General features: G+C 35.4%; 1 protein-coding gene across 3 annotated transcripts in view; it reads left to right on the top strand.

Moving 5' to 3' along the window:
* Positions 1 to 20572, top strand: part of B3GNTL1 (UDP-GlcNAc:betaGal beta-1,3-N-acetylglucosaminyltransferase like 1) — a 124301-nt gene that overhangs the window by 16862 nt on the left and 86867 nt on the right. For 2 of the 3 annotated variants that reach the window (XM_035561862.2, XM_035561859.2), the window contains exons 5-6: positions 4070 to 4135; positions 18687 to 18782. In XM_035561862.2, the coding sequence (XP_035417755.1) occupies positions 4070 to 4135; positions 18687 to 18782 (162 nt within the window). The remainder of the gene's footprint in view (positions 1 to 4069; positions 4136 to 18686; positions 18783 to 20572) is intronic. The other variant, XM_035561861.2, reaches the window with a different exon arrangement.

The raw sequence follows: 20572 nt of genomic DNA on the forward strand, positions 1-20572 counted from the left end.
TTTGTCCATTCTTTCAGTGAGGGGAAATCTCTCTTCATCCTGTCTGCCTTCTATCTGCCAAGAGACGACCTTTAGACGCTTTCATGTTAACAGGGAAAAATGAATATTTAATTTTTTTTAAAAAAAGGGAAGTTTAACAGAAGTTTCCGCTAAAATTCAATGTAATTTACTGCTAGCCTTATCTTCCCTAATTACATCTAGGAGACAGAAACGGACTGAATGTACTTTGCTATTTCTAAATGTAGTCTGTTTTCTAAACAGCATCTTTTTCTAAATTCAGTAGTATGTTTTTTCTAAACAGACTAAATATACTTTTGCAGCTAGATTCAGATGTGCACTTTTTTGTCTGACGTGGCATGAGGGAAAATTATTTTGAAAAATGGTCTGATTATTCAACTTTTGTTCTCAGTTTTAAACAAAAAACGTCCAAACTGTTGATGGTAGAAACCAATATCTGTCAACAGTTGCTGAATTCAATATCATAAATACAATATCTTTGATAGGATATCTGTGATTATGTAATGTACAGCTGTATAAATTTAACATCTTAGTTATCTACTACTGGTTAAACTCCCTAAGTTCTTACCAGTACAGTGTGAGGTTGAGTTCTCACTGCTATCTATCACTGGCCTATGAAATTGACAAATTTGTAAAGTGCTCTGATTTCGTGGCATAGTCTTTTTGCTTTTACTCATTAGAACTCAATTCCTTCTTTCTTTATTCTTTCTTTTTTTTCTATTTTTTTAAACACTGACATAGAATGCAACCTCATTACTAAAAACTATTTCTTCAGGATTATTTTCTCTTTTCTGCTTTATCATAGTAAAGAATCTTTAAAGTGTGTTGAAGTTGGATTTTGCAGTTAGCTTTCTTTTTTCATAGCTGTCCAGCCTGAGTATTAAAAAGCTAGGTGGATGAAGTGACACAGTTTTGTCTGGGATGTGATTTATATTTTGTGATGTTCTTCCTCATCATTTGATTGCTTTATTTTATTTGGGATTGTTTTAAACTACTGTTTTTTTTTTCATCTTTCTATAAACCCAGGAAGAATCACAGAACTAAACAGCAATGCATCATCTGTGTAAAACTTTTAAATAATAACTGATAAATAAATGGAGAGATTTTTTTTTATTTAATATTTTAAATAAAGGATAAAGGTCACTCAGGGTAAGAGTTCCTAGTTTCGGAATATTAGAGAACAAAAATGTATTTATTTTCTTAAAAAGCATTTTAAAGTTTTTGCGGTCATAGTGCTCCCTCTTAAGCTGGATTTTACATAATACTGATGATCTTGGTGATAGCCTAAGACCCAAATCTGTAGTCTTGTTAGTTTTGCCAATAGCGTCCACATGACATAGTGCTTTGTTAGGGGGAAACAGACCAAGCTGTCTGCTTGTAAAAACGTAACGTTGACCTGTATGGTGAATGGAATACTGGATTTCATTTGGATTATTTAAATCAAGTTGATTATTTTTCATCTTTGTGAATGTATGAGTTCTGATTAAATTTATCTCTTGTGCAGGATCATAACTGGAACCTTTTAGCACAAGAGCTTACGTTGTGTATTGTAAGAGATAAAAGTAACATTGTTCTAAGCATTTTCATTCCTCAGTTTTGGATGGATTTCTTTCTGCATTCTTGGTTTTTAGGGATTTAACAAGAAGACAACAAGGTGTGAACAAAGCTCAGTTACAATGTAACTCCTATATTTTGTATGAAAACCAGATTTTAATTTAAAAAAAAAAAAAAAACAAAAAACAGCTCTGTGGTGTACAGAGAAATATGATTATTGTTGTTCTTATGGGCAAGGGTAAATGTTTTGCTATAATGTTTGCTTGATGAATTGATAAAGTAGATTAGCTGGCAAATATTATTGTTTTGAAGTAAGTTTTGAAGTTTTGAAGTAACTGTTGTAGAGAGCTTTATTCTCCCTTTATAATAAAGGCTGAGAAATCAGATTTTTTCCACTGTTGGTTTTGAAAATGATTAAAATCTCTTATATTTTTACTAAACATATCCTGAATACAGAAAAATGCTTTTGCCAGTATCTCTCTTTCTTCTTTTAAGAACTTGCATGCCACAAGAGTCAGTTTTATTATTCTATTGTTTTATCTTTAACCTTCAATTGTGTTAAATAGTTGGAGCTACTTCTAAAACTCTTTTCATCCTCCTGTTGATTTTGATAAGACTGTAGTGTCACCTTTATATCAAGGTCATTCAACCCTCCAAGCCCTACTTATCCAAGCACTAATCTTGCTGTTGATTTGACTGAAAGTTTTAATGTGAAAGTTTTTGGAAATTCAATACTTGTATTTTGGCTTTAGCAGGAATCTCCTTTGAATAATTTTAGCATGAGGAACAGTGAAAGAATGGATGTAGACCAGGAACTCAGGAACAAGAACCAACCATGAATTATGTTTGCCTGATAAGCTAGAAATGTTTGGAAATACACTGAGGAGAAACAGGTTGTATTAGCTTTAACCAGTGTATAAGAGAGACTCGGTACACCCCAGACCGCAAAGAATGTTTCTTCATATTGCCAGCATGTCTCGAATCTCATGCTTTTAAGCAAGGTTAGTTCCTTATCCACATCCACTGCCAGTATATGGCTATTAGACCTTGTGGTTAAAGAGATGTGGGGTATCTTTAGAAATGTAAAATGTACGAGTGCCCGTAAGAAATGCGTTGATTGCAACATCTGTCATGTAGTAGTTAGGTCATTTCCAATTTGAACAGGATTGAGCTTAGCCCGCTAAGAGTGTTAACTGTGTTTTGAGTGCTGCAGGTTTCAAGTTTTGTTACCTCTTCAGTGTTTGCACTCAGAGTTGTCGCACTGCTCAAGAATATGCTTCGCTTGGTTGTAGTCAGTCTGTATTTCTATCACTGATGCATTTGATCTTTTAACTCCTATTGATAACTAATGCTATTGGGGATTGTTGGTGATAAGATTATTGTTAAGTAATACGATTATTGTTGATTATTGTTGTTGATAAGTAATAAGATTATTGTTGATAAGTAATGCTATCTCAGAAATCACTGAAAGACTAAATCTAGGAAAGAAAAGTCTTATTCTATATATTGCACTGCTAGTGATTCTTACCTGACTGGAGATTGACTTGCATTGTGGAAAACTGGTACAACTAAGTGTTTTGCTGGGTTTTGTAGACACATGTGCAAGTATTACTTGGAAAATCAGAGACCTACAAAGTAGGGTTTTTTTTACTCTTTGATGTTGGTTAAAGTTTGAGAACTCAACCTATACACAGCTATGACTGGAAGATTCTGATGAATCTGGTTAACACACAACTTTAATCTCTCGTTGTGTGTGCTTTTAGGTGACAACAGCAAGATCATTTAACGTCTTCAGCTTTTACACTACTAGCAGATACCCTAGACTGTTTTAGACTTGTCTCCTTATTCTGTCAGTCTGTATGGACACAAGTTTGTAGCCTATCTGCTTGATTAGTAAGCTTGTGTGCTTTGAATGGGAATGTATATTAGAAAGCAAGAATCTTAGTTTGCACATGAAATGAGGGCTTCATTTAAATGAAGAACTTTTTGAGTTGATCATGTTATTAGCTATATCTGTTTTATTGATATTTGTACTTTATAAATGGTTTTACTTCTTGTTGGTGACTATCATCCTACCATATACTCCTCTGTTTGTTCTCTTCTTTCCTAATTACATATGTATTTTCACTTTATGTGTTTTAAAGAAGGCACTGAAAGCTTACTTGGAGAAACTTTAGTGGAATGTTTTTTAATGTATTTTAATCTATTGAGGTTGAATCAAAGTAGCAGATGAAAATAAGAATGCATTTTAAAAATGCTCTTTCTCATTTTTAACTCCACTTGCTCACAGGCATTGAAGAAGTTAGATGCAAATGTGTTACTTCCGGCTCTTTGAAAGAAACAAGCAATGGGCACAGTGACTTTCATATTTGTTCCATTTGTACATCTAACTGCAAGCCAGTAAAATGATGTTAACTTAACAGCATATTCTAATGTGTATCTGAGTACTGTACTGTGACCCTTTTTATATTCAGTAACAGTGTGCTATTTATTGCAGGATGATGTGATGATGCCCCAGCGGGTTAGACTGCAGTACGAAGCTGCCATTCAACACCCAAACAGTGTGAGTACTTTCTTGTGTGTGTTTGTGCTTTTCTTTTTTTTCTTTTACAGAGTGCCGGATACATCTTTAAAAGGATATGAAAATTTCACAGTAGGTCTGGTGGAGGCAGAGCAATACACAGTGTATTCTTTTCCTTTATTTTTAATCCTTGCACTGAATAGTAGCTTTGATTGAATTTCTTTTCCTCTGTTTTTCGCTGTATAGTAAACCAAACGTCATTATGACTGTGATACTCTTTTTCAAATAAGTATACAGGTTTCCTTAGTGTATATAACTTAAAGGAGAATGTCTTTTTTATATAGCCCTCCAAGGTAATGTGAAAAGCTACAAAGGATCAGCTACAAGTATGGTTTAACTGTTTGAAATATTTAAGAAACTGTAAGGAATGCATGTGTTATCATTAATAAACTGGCCTACAGTTAAATCGATGTTTTTCCTTGGTGTCTGCAAAAGAAAACATTATTAAGTAGGATGACATTATTTATTCTTGTGACATGAACTCAGAAGCAATCTATGAAAGAGTTGTTTTATGACCTGTCTGATTGCGATGTTAAATCAATTTCTGTGATTAAGTCAAGTATCCCTTGGAGAGAATTTGTGTATATGTACTCCTTACCTGAAAATAATAAACAAAAATAATTTTCTATGACAGTTACTTTTTGTCAATATTACTGACATATACATTCCTTTATAAACCTGAAAACTGAGTTTGTACTTCTGTCAACAATGTTTGGCAAAAATTGGCAGAAATGAAATAAATCTCACAAGAGAAAATGTCAGAGGTGTTAAAACTGTGTGCCAGAGGTTTCTGGTAAAGAAAGGGTATTTGACTTGGTCTGTGAAGAAGCTATTTCCTGCAGTTCTTGGAACAAAATGGACAGTTTGAAGATTATTGCTGTCTGGGAATTAAACACTTTGAACTTTTCCTCCCAAAACACCAACTTCAAAGTAGAGATTATTGCGGTTGTTTCAGCTAAGGAATCCCTGCCAAACAACCTGCTGCTTAGTGGTGGGATGTGTACCTGCTCATCGCAACACCTGTACTAGGTCTCTGATGAAATCTGATAATCCTTACAATGTAATTTATGAAATTATAGTTTTAGTAGCACCTGAGTAGCAGTTAACCTAGTTCATATTATGAACATTAATAAAAAGATACATGGAAAGTTGTTTTTGTTCTGATATGAATCAGTTAATGTAATTCTGTAGTAAAATGCCAAAGAACCGGAGAGGCAAGTTGATCCAGTTAGCTTGCTCTGTGGAGACCAGTGTTAGGAGCTATCGTATTTCTTGCTTGTATGACTTCTGTATCTGTCTATTGAGACTTTTTTAATTAGACTAATTTCAACTAAACAGTTTGTAGTCTATTTAAAAAACACTTCAACTGTTTTGTTTATATTCTGTTATAATTTAGTGTCTAACAACATTAGGTATGAGCCATTAAGTGGCAATTAAATAAATAGTAATGAGTGCCTGAACAGACTGAAGGGTATGTCTTCATGATATATTCTAACCAACACAAACTTGTTCTTCCTAGGCTCTAAACTCATCTAAAGCTGTGGTCCTGTTTTAGGGTGGTACTACTTGTCTATTTACAAAGCTTAACTTGGGCTTTGCACTTCTCTAAATAAAATTGTCTGGAGTCAGTCTGACTTAGTATGGGAAATCAGGGTTTCCACTTTTCAGTTATCTGACATATTAACACAGAAAATCTTCAATTCAGGGAAATGTAAAAAATTCTCACAAATGAATGGAAAAAAAGGCCTGAGGTCTTAAGAAAAATGATAAGATGTGTGTGCTCCTCATATGTCATAGATGTAGCACGTGTAGGAAGAGATGCCTATGTGAAGAATCCCTTCTGGATTAATACTGTGTATTCCAGAACTCTTAATTCAAAGGCCTGAAAGGAAAAATGGGAACATCTCCAGCTGCTCCTAAGGAGTAAATACATCAGTTTGGTCCGGAGACCCCCAACGGTTCTGACACAACTTCAGCTATCTTAAGAAAATAAGTGAGAACCTATCCACAAATACACAGACCAATGTCAGGGTGGTCTGCTATTCTTTACAAAGTGATCTCTTTTCTCCCTTCAGAATCATCACACCAATCAATTTTCTGGCTTTGGAAGATGTATGGGGAGGTTTGAATAAGGTTCTGTTCCGTTTTTGAAGTTCTGACTTTAGCGTAGTGGAGGGGCAGTGGAAAGCAGAAGCTTAAGAAATGCCTGTGAAGCAGTGAGCTTTTTTGGTTTGTTCCTGAAATTCGAATTTGCAGACTTGGACTTTCCAGTATTTTGCAACTTGTCCTGACCTGGATTTATAGTTTAATTTTGACTTAATGTAGTCTCAATGTACTTTCAGAAATTTTGTTTCTATTCCTAGCCATGCAAGTTGTTACCAAGAGCCCGATTTGGAGACTAGTATTCCCAGTAGCCTCTAATATTGTAGGTTTCAGTCTACTGAAACCTATTGTTACTAACAGAGATCTACGAGTAAGAAAAATCTCCAACTTTCTCCACCAAGAGGAAATTTCTTCTAGAACCTAACTAATCCCTGAGGTTCTTCCTCATCCATGTTATTGTGAAGTGTAGACTGCCTTACCCTGACTTGAAGTCTGGTCAATAGACAGTGGCACCGAAGATTCTGGATGCCTTTGGAATGACTCCTCAGCTGGGTGTTCTTCAAAGAAAGTGGTGTCTTGGCTTGCTCCCAGGATCAGGTAGTGGAGTTAACTGGAGTAACACTGCAGAAGCCCATAGCTTTATCAGTCTAATTTCCTGTGTTGTGGACTACTTAATCAAGCTTTGAAAAAGCCAGAACAAAAGTTCCGCTCAACTCTCTTGAGCTTTTCTTATCTTGAGGACTTTCAAAAAAATAAAAATCCTGTAGGACAGAGATATCCTGTTGTTGGTAACATTTACAGTAGAGGGTTTTGGATCTGAAAATGCAAATTACATTCAGTAAAATCATGATGTATTAGTAGCTCTCTAGAACCACTGTCATCCCGACCTCCTGGTGAATATACAAATATATTACATTATGTCTAGGTCCTGTTGACAGGGATTCTATAAATAGGACGCCCTCAGAGGATACAAGTTTTTGAGACTATTGATAATATGATAGCTACCAACCTTTTGGCTCTACTTGTCTAGTGCAGATGTGCACTTATGCAGCATATGCATGTGCCTTCAAGTTGCTTATGCTCTTATCAGATAATGAATGACTTTGTTACTAGATAATGAATGATTGTGTTACTAAAATTTCTCACTCTGGTTTTTAGCAGCATCTATTCTATTTATTGCTCTTATCCCATTTATCCAGGATTACCCATCACAAATCATGTATGCTTTGTTGGCAGCTAGTAAGTGAAAAGATTCAAATCACATTTCCACTGGTTCTGAGAAATTCAGACCTTCCTATTTTATTTTACTTCTGGAGAAGTTCTGATGTTGTGTATATACTAGAGTTCTATTGAAAAAGGCTTCTGAATTTGGAGTAGCCCAGGAAATGTACACTTCCAGTATGGTTGCCTAAACCACATGCGCACACAGACGTGAATGATGCACTCTTTCACACCTATGATCCACATACATTCTGTTATTGAATTTGGGCAAAGTATTGTATTGGGCAAAGTCCCTTTAAGAATTCCCAGGGCTTTTTGTTTCAAAGACAGATGAGCTTGCTGGCTGCATCTGCTCCCAGGCTGTCTTGTTGCAGAGTGTCTGCATCAGGACCTGCTGTGGGCATGCCAGGGTGAAATCGGTGGATGTGCTTTGAATATGTTCTTGTAGAGCTTGAACAGTGTTATAAAACTTTTCTGGAAAGTTTTTCATCTATGTTGTAGGTACCTGACCACAGTTTGCCAAACTACTCTACCACTTGTGGAGGCTTCTAAGAGTGATGTGGCCCCGAGTACTCTTCCAGTGTTTCAGTTTTCCTAAGGATTCCAGATAGTGGATGGAACAAAAAGGGGTGCTAAAAGGAGATGTACTGTTTACAGTCAAAATCCATTCACTTTCTCATCTATCTTAGAGCCATACTGAATGTTTTTTGGACACCACATTGTTGTCTTGGCATGGTGAAGTGTTTACTCTTCCGCTCATCAGTGTTGAATTTGGGAATATGTGTGCCCTCGCAATATGACTACACATGAACAGTATACAGTGTCCAATTTTTATATCTTTCTTTCTGTAGAATTGCTTAGAAAATAAACAAGCTCTTCCTCACTGTATCCCTTGTCTTCCCAACAGCTGGCATCACAGTCTGGGTTATTTCCTTTTCTTTTCACTGGCTGAATAAGAGGTGGATTTGTACAAGTGTCAGAGTGAACACCTTTCTTTTGTTTTAAAATTACTAGTCTCTTTCCCAAACATACAGGATATTTAGGCATGTGAGAGAACATTGAGATACTGTTTGCATTTTTTTCAATGAGAAATTCTCACTGTTTTGCATCTCTAAAGCAAATACTTGGCATATGCTGTAGCTTGGATTTAGGTCAAGAGCTGTAACACCTAAGGCAATTGTAACCTATTGCATTATCTGAATCTGTTGAACAACTGACTAAATTGTACATATCTTTGGTTAATGTGACCCTCAGGTAGTCGATTGGATTGAGCAAACTGGAGTAATGCTGCTAGTTCGCAGACCTGCTCATCTGCCCCTGGGGAAGCGGTAAACAAATATTGTGCAGCCAACAAATGAATTAGAGAAATGAACAAATGAACGAAGTAGTGGAGCTTGATCCTGTCTTTAAGGCACAACTTCAGGCCACAGCAGTGTGTCTTCCTCCCCACCCCCTCTGAGCATCCAAAATTAACTAAACTTAGAAATGAAGTCTTACTTTCTTTTCTTATTTTCTTTGGCCCAGACACATACAATTCTTGATATTGAAAGTTATGTTCTAGTAGATTAGTTTTTTGCATTGTTATTGTACCCTGCCATTCTACTTGCCTAGACCTGTTGTATATTTCTATTACATGTTTGAAAGACAGTGTTTTTTCTCTTCTCCGTTTTCTTTACCTGTTCCTTATTTAGCACTGTGCATCTGGTTAGAGGTCACTATTTTTTTTTCTTTTCTCTACTGGAGGAACAAGCATTTCATTTCCTTTTTCTGTAACTAAATGGATCTGACTCCACTCTAATAATAATTGATTATGTCAGTCCTTTTAGTTTCCACCTTATTCATTTAAACCAATATTTGAAATTGTAAGATTTTCTCAGTAGCAACAGAAAGATTATACATAACAGAAACATTATACAATAAAATGAGTAGATCCTCTCTTACAGGTATAAATAATGTCTACTTCGTGCACCACTAAGACTATTCATTTTAATGTGGAACAGAACTTTTAAGAGCAACATTCTGATTTTTTAGGTGGCTGTCATGATGATGATATTTAATTCTTTTTCAAAATACCTGAAGGATGACAATGTTTCAATTGTTGCTGTATTGTTATGAGACTGGGGTTTTATATATTAATCCATGGGAACACTGGGAATGGCTTAAAAATATTGAGCATTGCAATGTTCTGATTGCAAAAAGATTAATAGGCATTTTTATATCGTCTGTCAGTGAGTTCCAAATTTTAGATCTAGCTCTTGTCCTTGGGGGGAGGGAGGTACTTCTAGGTAGTCTGGACCAGTTTCCATGCACAGTCCTGCATAGCAGAGCAGCTCTTTAAGTGAGAGTGTGCTCTGATTGTTTTGTATACAAATAGAATGGTGCATGTAAATAGTTTGTTCTAAGTGTCTTGTTTTGCTGAATATTGAACACATTGTCTTCTCATCCATCACACGTTGTGTTCACATCCAACTTATCTCAGATATGCAACTGCACATGTAGAAACTCTTGTGATAGAATTTGAGTGCAACATCACTCCTGAGAGCACTGTCTTGTACAGCAGAAACTTTTCACTGTAGCATTTTGCTGAGCAGCTGTGCCTTAATGTATCAAATTAATGGGGCTCCTTTGTTTCTGCTTATTATCACAAGTCTGGAATAAAGACGGGATTGTTTTATTTATTTCATGCCAGACCAGGCTGCTTCATGATGAAAGGGGAGAATGGGATAAAAAATAAAAATGGGAAGAAAAATAAAGACGGAGGCCACCTTATAAACTAGCAGTCAACAGTAGCAGTTTGGGAGTATTGGCAGTCAGTGTGTAGTGATTACATTCCACATACCAACAGAGTTTGGTCACCTCTGAAAGATCTTAAAGCCTTTTGTTTGCTGTATCTTCTTATTAGTCTAATGTTGGAGTAGTCCTGAAAAAACAGATTGCCCTTCAGACTGCATGCTGTGCCTCATCTGTGTACTTTCTCTTGGGAGTCAAAATGATTATTATGCAGTCTGGTAATTACTTTGCACTTAGACAAGGGTTTGCTCTAATGGACAAGATAGACTTCTTTGCATGGCTAGAGCTGGCAAAACTGAGATAATGCATGTCTCCTGTACCTACATCTTATTCTTAAAATAGTCTTTTGTTGCCTAGTACTAATCAGAATTGAGACGCTCTAAATCTTGTGTGGATTTTCATACAATTATACCTGGTACTTATTTTTTCCCTAAACCAAAACTCATGAAAATGTAGAATTGGTTTGCCGCTCCATTGGAGTTGCAAGTCTTTAGTAAACTCATTGGGAAGTGACCTGAAGTCTGAAAGTGTTCATGAACTATTCAGCAAATTTGGATAGCAGTATGACATTACACAGTGGAAATATGTTCTGTACTATGCCATTCCTCATCTGCTTTTTTTAAGGAAGGGTTTAGCAACGTTTTTCTGTAGTGAGAGCCTTTATTTCTGAGAGATGAGTGCCTTTTCTCTACTTAAATTAGACAGTGCTTTAGTCTGTATGCAAAATGAGGTGAGAGCACGTATGTAATTTTTCAGGTGTGAAAAGATAATAAGCGTATGTGAAGTTTCACTAAACTGTCATTAAACATAATTTCATAATGTTGAAATGCTACCTCCATTTGGTGTGATAGAAAAGTACCTCCATTTAAATTCTGTTCTTTGTGTGTGTAACGTGCTGGTGGCTGTTGGTAATCTCTCGTTCTGTCTTCTACTGAAGTCCAGGTTTTACCAATCTCCCTGTTGGTGTTTCATCTTCCAGGTCATGCAGATAGCTTAGCAGATTGTTCTTTGATAAATGCTTTTATTTTGGGCATGAACTTGATTAAAATCTTCATCATGTAGAGCTTAAGTAATCTTTGTTTCTCCTTAGTTAATTTGCATAAGCTCTCCTGTCTCCCTTACTCAGCACGTTTGAGGTAGGTCGGTGTGCGTTGCCCAGGCATGTTCTAGCAAGCAGTGCATCTAGAGTTTAGTTTTAATATAAGCATTAATTCGCAGAACATCTATTGAAGAGAAATGAATTGGATACTGGCATGTCTTGATAGGCGGCTAGATCAAATTCATTTGCTTAAACCTGTTAGCAGGAATTTGCCCCAGTAAATGGGCTTAAGGAGAACTGAGGAATCTCTGGTCCATATTTGGCATAGACAGAGTGGAAAATGAAATTCTATTCCTGGGGTGATTAAAATTCTCAATTGTCCAAAATCAGTTTAATTTTCATCCAGGAGAATAAAGAGTATAGATAAATGTTTTCATGAACTAGTATAAGTATTCTGGTCATTAGAATTTCAATACTGTGTACTGAGTTCCAGTATACTGCATTGTCTTAAATTTTTTTCTCCAGTCTGTGGAAAATTTATGTGACTATCCAATATGAATAATTTCTTTAACAATGTGAGAATTATTCTTACAGTGTTTTTCATTAATTGGGCCTTTCCATGTAAATCACCTAGATTGCTGGAGTTCAGCTGTGTCTTTACTTTTTATTAGACAGCTTCCTTAAGATTCTGTTTAATCTGGTATTTCTGGAAAACCACAGTGCATTTTCGAAGTCATGATGTCAGTTTAAGTCTTTTCTACGTTTTATCAAATATTCCAAATGAGAAACATCCCAACTTGCACCACTTTGTGATTAAATTTTTGTTTAATACGGCCTCCATGTGCCAATAAACCCATCAAATGATTGTTGTTACTGGATTGTTGTTAAATATTGATAAATGTCTGATTATGTAGACTTTCAGAATATTTCATTTAAAAAACTATATTGAAGTACAAAACATTTGAAAAGTAAGATCCCCTACTCCTCATAGATATTTCGCTGTGGTAATAACTATTATTAATCCAATCATATTTTGTGGAGCTACAGACACAACTTGGTTTTAAAATTGCAGTCGTGCAAACATTATTGCTATCAATGATTGTTCCTAAGCCTTATGCAAAGAACTGGTTGTTTAAACATTTTGTCAGGATCCAGAGTGTTTACTTAATTTGCAACAAGTTAAGATTGCATGTGCAGTAGCCTTACTTGTAAAGGTTGAGCCCTTAGATCTTGTTTATCCCTCGATGGAAGATTTTGAATGAGGGTTTCTGAGGCCTGGTACTTTTTCCTAGCCAAACTAGTCATCAAAAGCACAGGGGCTTACTCCTTCACCTTTAAAAAAAAAAAAAAGTTTCAGAAACTTCTTAAATTTGTGTTCTGTCATAATTGAACACAGTCTGAATTATCACACTTCCCTGTTCGGACTTGCTGCAGTATCTCTTCAGTGATACTTGAAGTTTTTCCAAAAATACTGTGTTCCTACTTCATGATTTTGTATATTTGACAACGTTCTTTTAAAACGTATGCATGATGTGATGCTCAGCAGTACTCATTCTGATTGCAATGCTTTGACTTCTTGGGTTTTATGTGAATTTGCTGAAGTACATTCATACGTGCTTGGTTTTTAATTACTCTTTTTTATTTGCTGAAAATAAACATGTAACATCCTGTTGTGGACTTTGGACTTGAACCAGTGCTAAAAAGAAAGTTTAACGGGTGTTCTTTTGAAGGAAAATAAAAATAAAATAAAGACTGCTACAAGATAAGAACATCTGCAGAAATTGATACTCATCTGACCTAAGGGACTTCACTGGGGAGTCAGCACTATTAACACATTTTTATATTTACTGAAAGAACTTTAAATAGTCTAGTAGTTTGTTTTGTATCTTTATACCTAATGCAAATACCTCACAGGTTTCGTGTATTGGAGAGAAAAAAGGAAATGTATTTTAACACCTTCTTTCCTAAGTATATCATATTGGAAAGATTTTAATGACATAAAAATATTCCTTTCATTTATTTTCCTTGTTGATTACAGTAAGTAATGGTCACAAGAGCCGAGCCTTTTTAAATGATTGAAGATACTAGTGGCTCTAATGATTCTGCTGCATTAAAAAATAAAAGGTCCTGGCCTCAAGACAAACACAATATAAGTTAAATAAGATCTTTTAGTACTTGTAGTAACATCAGTTTAAAGTCTTGTTTCTAGTAAGATTAAAATCCAAAATGCTGATGGTTGGTATAAATATCTAGTCTGTTTAGCAGTTACTGTGCCATGTAAGGTTGTTGTTCAGTAAAGTAGCCTTTCAGTTACTGTGATGACCATGTACTTGCGTGGGAACTCAATGTAAAGTCTGCTCGGTAAATAGCTGTATTTTGTAAATCTCCTTTCATCTACAGCAGTCAAATCAAGCCTGAGCAATCATGATTATTATTGACACAATTTTACTTCTATAATGATTAGCATTTTACGGACAGGTTCTTAATATAGCACCATTGCAATTTGATGGAATATCATCCTATAATACCCTAACTATATACACCCCATTATATTTTTATAAATTATGGATTTAGATAGAGTTAGAGCTTTAATTACTTGCTGTAGGTAACAATAGTAAGAAGCAGAACTGAAAATGGAGCTGATAAATTTCTTCAACACAATCCTGCTTCCTTGCTCCAGTATTCTGCAAATGAAAGAGATTTAAGCATATAATTCCTAATAATCTTTATCTTTTAATTGGGTGAAGGAACAAATTAATAAGTGTAATCATCTGTTCACATTTAGTTAAATGAGTGAAGCTGCTTATTACCATTGGCCGAAAATATCGTTCAATACTTAGGTATTTTAATAGTTAAATATTAGTTTTACAATCATTCCAGTTAGCATGAGAAACTCCTAGTTACTGTGATTAAATTACAAAAAAGAACTGGTAGAAAATTGTGTTAATCATGTTTCCAGTGAGAAATCGGTGATCTGGCAGAATTCTGCTGGGTCATGCCTGGGCAAGTAACTATTACTCTATAAGCACTATTCCATAAGACTACTTAAAAATTAAAAAAAAAAAAAAAAAAAAAAAAACTGAGACAGTATAGGATTTCTCTTTCCATAGTAGATTTCTACATAACAATTCAAATTAATTTAATGAAGGGATGGTTGAATAGAATGCTGAAAACTTTGGTGAGACTTCATAAAGCCCTGTGTTAACTAAAGGAGAGATTTGGGTGTAAATGAGCAGAGCCTAGGAACCCTCTGGTATGTCTAGCATGTTCCTGTTTCAGTCTGGCAGGTTATTCAGTGAACTGTGCAGTGACAATACTAAGATGCACAGAAGGATTTATGAAATGGCTCTGGTAGGATTTTTGGGCTTCAGAATTTCCAAGTTGTGAAGGTTAGGTTGGTGGTTAGACTACTAGAGTGGACTGTACGGCATATGGTACCAGTACGTGGTCCCTGCTCCAGCATGGGTTCTGTGACTTTTAGAAAACCTGGGTTCACCCATGTAATTTTAGACTTGTAATTGAAGAACTCTGATTAGGAGTCCAGTCATTCTAAGCTCCTTGTATGAACAAAAGGGATATCTCCAGATTGCTGTTTCAGATTTTACGGAAAATGAATTTTGCCTAGAGAAGTTTTGGATGCCCCATCCCTGGAAGTGTTTATGGCCAGACTGGATGGGGCTTTGAGCAACCTGGTCTAGTGGGAGGTGTCCCTGCCCATGGCAGGGGGGTTGGATTTAGGTGTTCTTTAAGGTCCCTTCCAACCCAATCCACTCTATGTTTCTATGAATATTAAGTCCTTGATTGTCAGTTTGTATGTTCATAGAATCATAGAATATGTTGTTTGTATGTATGTGTACAAGCATATGTATATTTACATATGTTTTATTTATATATGTATATAGTGGACACTAGGTGCCTAATACCTTATAGAGAATTTATGCTTTTGCTTCTCTTTGTTCAGTTCCCCTTTTTATAAAACTAAGATGGAAAAAATTGGATGGATAAAATTGGAGACCAATTAGTTTTTCATCCTTATTTCCTCTTTAGTATGACAGGAGGGTTCTGATCCCATAGGCTGTCTCCCGAATAAGAGAGATTCTTTGTGTTAGAAGAAATTGTAGTGATGTAAAAAAAAAAAAAAAAAAAAAAGCCACATCTGCAGAAAATGTGTTGTTTTTAATTACTGTCAACTCATTTAATTTGTGCTTCCTGTCACCCACTTCTTTTTCCATTTATATGTGCGAGGGAAACATAAAACTCTAAAATGATGAAAGTAAGAAAGCTCTCTTTCTGGACGTTGCATTTAAAAGCAAACACTAGTGAAAAGTTGGAACAAGTTCTGGCATGTAATTTGATGGCTGTTGTTGCTGCTGGGTATAGAACACTTGATTTATACACGTATCAGATATGCAAGCAATACTCTTGTATTTCAGTGGAACAATTTTGTAACTCACAGAACAGTGCATGTGCTCGTAGTACAGTTTTGTAATGTATGTAATAATCTAGTTCCTCTGAATGTCATCAGAACCCTGAATTTTGTATTGATCAACAAGTAGTTGAACATGCTCGTTAGATTTATAGTTTGCACGTTATGGCTAGCCCAGCATGCTGTGACCAATTTAGAGAATCTGTTTCATGGAGGACCCAATTATTCTAGTTTTATTTTATTAAGTTGACCGTTTTAATTATAGTTATTTTGTGCTGGTTTTATTAGTTTTACAGTGCTCTAACTCCTAAAATGTTTAAATTTAGTGGCATAAAGTACATACCATGCCTGATTCTAATAATCTTAGATATGCTTTATTAACTTCACTCCTAATCATTGAAGTGACAGTTAATAGAGAGGAGAGATTCACATGCCTAACCATAGATGTATCCTAAGATGTCAAAGTAGCATTCTATCTGAGACCACCTAGACCTTTATAATTTTTAAAGTTACTTGTATGGCTTTTCAGAATATGTATTTGTTGGTAGTTAAGGTAAAACCAGAAAACTATTTTGTGATCTTAATATTTCTTATCCATCACCATTTCTTGCTGCGATAAATTATAAATTATTTGGTATTTCCTTGCAGAGAGGCTAGTGCTTATTTAAGTAAACAGCTCAATAAGCTGTAAGCCATATTTAATATATGATACAAAGGCATTGTCTGTCTAGAAAATGAATTATCTAATGTGGTAGCAGAAAGGGTTGTCATGTTTTTCTGTGCTGATTAGAGTTTTGTTGTTCCATGAAGAGCCATAGTCCTTTGCCACGAGCCAGAAAAAATATTTTTTTACAGTTCATGTTACTGTTTACTATACAAGGCGTATTAATACTGCATCACAGCATGTTCCTACTTGGAATCTGATATGTACTGCATTTCTTGTATAATGTAGTTTTATCTAGGTACAGGTATATAGTTAGCATTTGTAATAATAAAAATAAATTTGCCTAATTAGATCAAAAAATTGATTCTTGGATGAACTCAATTTTTGTATGGAAGTGGATACTCAAAATATTGAAAAGAAAATTTCTAATATGGAGAGTTTCTTTTACTTTCTGAGTCTGAATGGATGTAAAATAGGCCAGCAGGGATTTCATTGATGTATTTTAAAATTTGTGAAAGAAGCAACAGTGAAAAACTTTTCACTTGAATTTAAAAGGAAATATTCAGTGAAGTGAATATAAAAGAGCTCTGTGAGACATGGAGGAAATGGGAACCGGTGTGCGTTGCTTCTGATGCCACACCTTACACCGGGGAACCAGAGGAAGCCATTTGTACTCGAAATAAACCCGCTTCTGGTTGGATGAAAGAAGCTAGTTAAATGAGCTGTGCTGTACAGGAGCCGTACTGAAGGGTCAGGATGTGTTGCTCTGTGTGGGTGATACTTATCTTGCAGCCGTGTAAGGCAAGAATGCTAGTCACGAATCAGAGTCCCATTGAGAGAGGAATAGTACCACTAAAGAGGGAAAAAGTTGGATTTTTTTGGCTGAGGATCCAGGAATAAGTTTGATTGCATAGTGACAATTTTAAGATCTGTCTGTAAAACATACCTCTTAAGATGATGCTAAAAGCAGTCTTGAGTGATCTTGGTTCTAAAAAATGAAAAGAAAGCAGGAAGTCTTTGTGCTGTGCAAAACATTTCACTGTTATGGTAGGGTAGAGGGAAGTGCGAACATTTCACTTCTTACAAAGTGCCAGCTTTGTTAGGCATTTATAGTTATTTTCCTCACTTCTTACAAAGTGCTAGCTTTGGTAGGCATTTATAGTTATTTTCCTGCTGTGTTGCAAGATCAAAATGCAGCTGTTCTCAATAATATGCATTTATACTGTTAAGTATATTTTGCTGCAAAGTCATTATAATTGAAGAACGTGGATAAATGATGTTTTACAGTACTGTCTTCTGCAGGAGGGAGATGCTAGCTTTTATGTGCCCTGCTTATAGGTTTGGTACAGCTGTGGAAGTCTTCCGAGAGGTCACTAGGAGCACCAACTGTGGCTGTTTTGTTCCTTTGCTTTTAAGAAAGGAATTGTCATTTGTTTTCTTTGGAGAAGGATTCTTTTTTTTTCATGTGCTTGTGAAAGTACAGGTTTTAAAAATAATTAGAAAGCCTTGTGGAAATAAAAATGTGTATGTATATAGAGAGCATATTTAGGTAATTTTAAGAAAAAGTGAACTTAAAGATACTACTATGGAGAACATTTTGGAGAACATTTTACTTGAGTTTTAAGCATATTAATCCCCCTCTTCCTCTGTGTTCCTCTAATTCCATATATGATTCAAGTATAGGACTGCTACATATGTATAATGATATCATTATCTAGATAATGATACTATCCAGTATGTAAGGGAGGAGAAATTAGAGTGAAATCTTAACTTCATCTTTATAGTAACTACATCAGAGGTGTTTCATTCATCGATAATACCTGCCTTCCAAAGCTCAAACTAGAAAAGAGTAAGAAAAGCCAGAGGTGTTGTGTGTGTGTGTGTGTAAATATGATGTACTACTAAAGAAACAGAGAAATGAGGATATTAGTAAGCGTGTAGAGTCTCAGAAATTTTTGTTTCTAAATTACATTTTGAATTGTCTTCATATTTTCCATCAACCAGCTTTTCTTTCTCACATTAATTCTCAGCATTGGTTTTACAGTTCCACCTTTTTAAGGTTTGTTAATATTGGATTAGATCATAGTTTCTCTTGCTTCTAGCTTTGGTGATTACAGGATGGAGGTTTTCAGATTTATAATCTTAATTCTTAAGATTCTGTATTCTTAATTTTCAGACGATGATCTTAATTCTTGGATTTCCCATGTTTTGAATGCCGATTTTGTGATCTTGTTTTGCTGCCATGTGGGTGCAGAGCAGTTCACACAGCGTTCATTTCATTTTGCCTTAGATTGTTGGTTGCCAAGTCAGAAGAGAGCCACCAATGTCTACTGAACGGTACACTCGTTGGATCAATAATCTGACTGAAGAACAGCTTCTTACACAGGTATTCATGTTTTAGCTGTGACTGAAATTATGGCAGAAAAATACAGTGAGAGGTTTATTTTGTTATTTATTTTTTGTTGTTCATTAGCAACACTTGATAATTTATCAAGATTATCAGGTGTTTATAATTTAAATGCTAGAGTTTTGAGTAAGAGAAATGTTACTGGTACATATGATCATTATGTAATGATGACTTCACACTGAGTGAGATTGAAGCGTTCAACTGGAGGTTCAGAGTGAGCCTTACTTTTCTCACTGCTGTCTGTGGCTAAACATATATACTCATGTTCTAATAATTGGTTTAGGGTTTTCATTTTAAAATATATTTCAATACAAAATGAAAAAAAAAATCTTTCTTTAGAAGACTTTTTTTCTCCATGGGGTTTAGGTACTGACTACTTCTTTATCTGTTTAAGTGTTGCTAGAGATCATTTCAAAATAGCGGTTCTTCAGGCATTAAACATAGTGCTCATTGTACATGCGTCTAAGTAAGATGCATCTTGTACGACCAGAGATGACAGTTTTGGCATAAAGAAAGGTTGTTTCGTTAGGCAGGCAGCCAATGCTGAACTAAAAGAGACTTTGGCAAAAACAAGTTAAACTGAAGAAATCAATCCAGCTTGTGGAGGAATGTGTGTACTGAGTATTATAAGAAATCTAATGGATGGTTAGCAGAAAACATCCCAGCAGGCGTTATGATTCAAGTATTTGGGATTGGGTTTTGTGATGCTATGGTAGGAAGACATTTGCTTTTGATTTTCCTGGATTTAAGTGGCTGAAAAGATTAACGTATCCATGTTTGTTAGACTTCATTGTAAACTGTGTTGTGTTCCCCATTACCATAGCCCCCAAAGACATACTCAAAGGCTCTGGTATGGTTGTTGTAACACAGGAAGTAATCTGTAGACTTTGTTTTAAAATCAGCAGTGGTATTAAGGTTCTCTATAATTCACCAAATGAAAGTAGTTACAGGAAAACTTACCCAGTGGAATATTTGGAATTGCCTTTGAGTATGGCATTAGAAAAAATTATAGGTTTAAAACCATTAATTTATCTGACAGTGGTATCTGGATACACAGTAATAGCACATCACTATGTGCAGGGAAGGGAAGACAAAAACTAGAGTATGCAATGTAGAAGCTTGTCCTACACGATTTGATGTGCTTATCTATCTTGAAATGGCCACTGGATGGAGCCTTTAATGAGTTAAGCCAGAGATTTAAAAAAGTACGCTAATTTTAAGATTACTTAGAGTCCAGTCAGTTGAGGGGTGCAAAATGAAAACTAGTTTTAAGATGGGGCTGCAAGTTTTCTGGAAGAAATTTTCTGGTGTGCTGCTTCTGATAGTAAGGTACAAATTCAGTGACGTGGGAAGTCCCGTGCAGTCTTATGTGCCTACAAATATCTCTTGAAGATTTAATCAAACAGCATGTGAAATCCATTATTTTTATGTATGATTTAGATTCACACATTTTACAACTAGATAAGGAATTTTGGAAAATATATTGGGACAGGAACTAGAAGGCTGCATAACAGAACATGCTACTTATTGATGGGTTTCTAAACAAGATGAGATTTATACAATCACTCTGATTGTGTTCCTGTTTTGTATTTGAACCTGTTACCTGTTCTCCGCCAGATTTAACATAGAAATAGTAGTTCCTCAAAGCCTGTAGGTTTCTCAAAATTTTATGGAAGTGCAAAGCTAAATAGATGAGACTGTACTGCAGCAGCTAGAATTCGTATGTTAAGAACCACATAATCCACTTGGACAGAGAATTTAGGTGCTCA

Source organism: Cygnus atratus, chromosome 18, assembly GCF_013377495.2.
Source record: "Cygnus atratus isolate AKBS03 ecotype Queensland, Australia chromosome 18, CAtr_DNAZoo_HiC_assembly, whole genome shotgun sequence".
In the NCBI taxonomy this organism is placed as follows: Eukaryota; Metazoa; Chordata; class Aves; order Anseriformes; family Anatidae; genus Cygnus; species Cygnus atratus.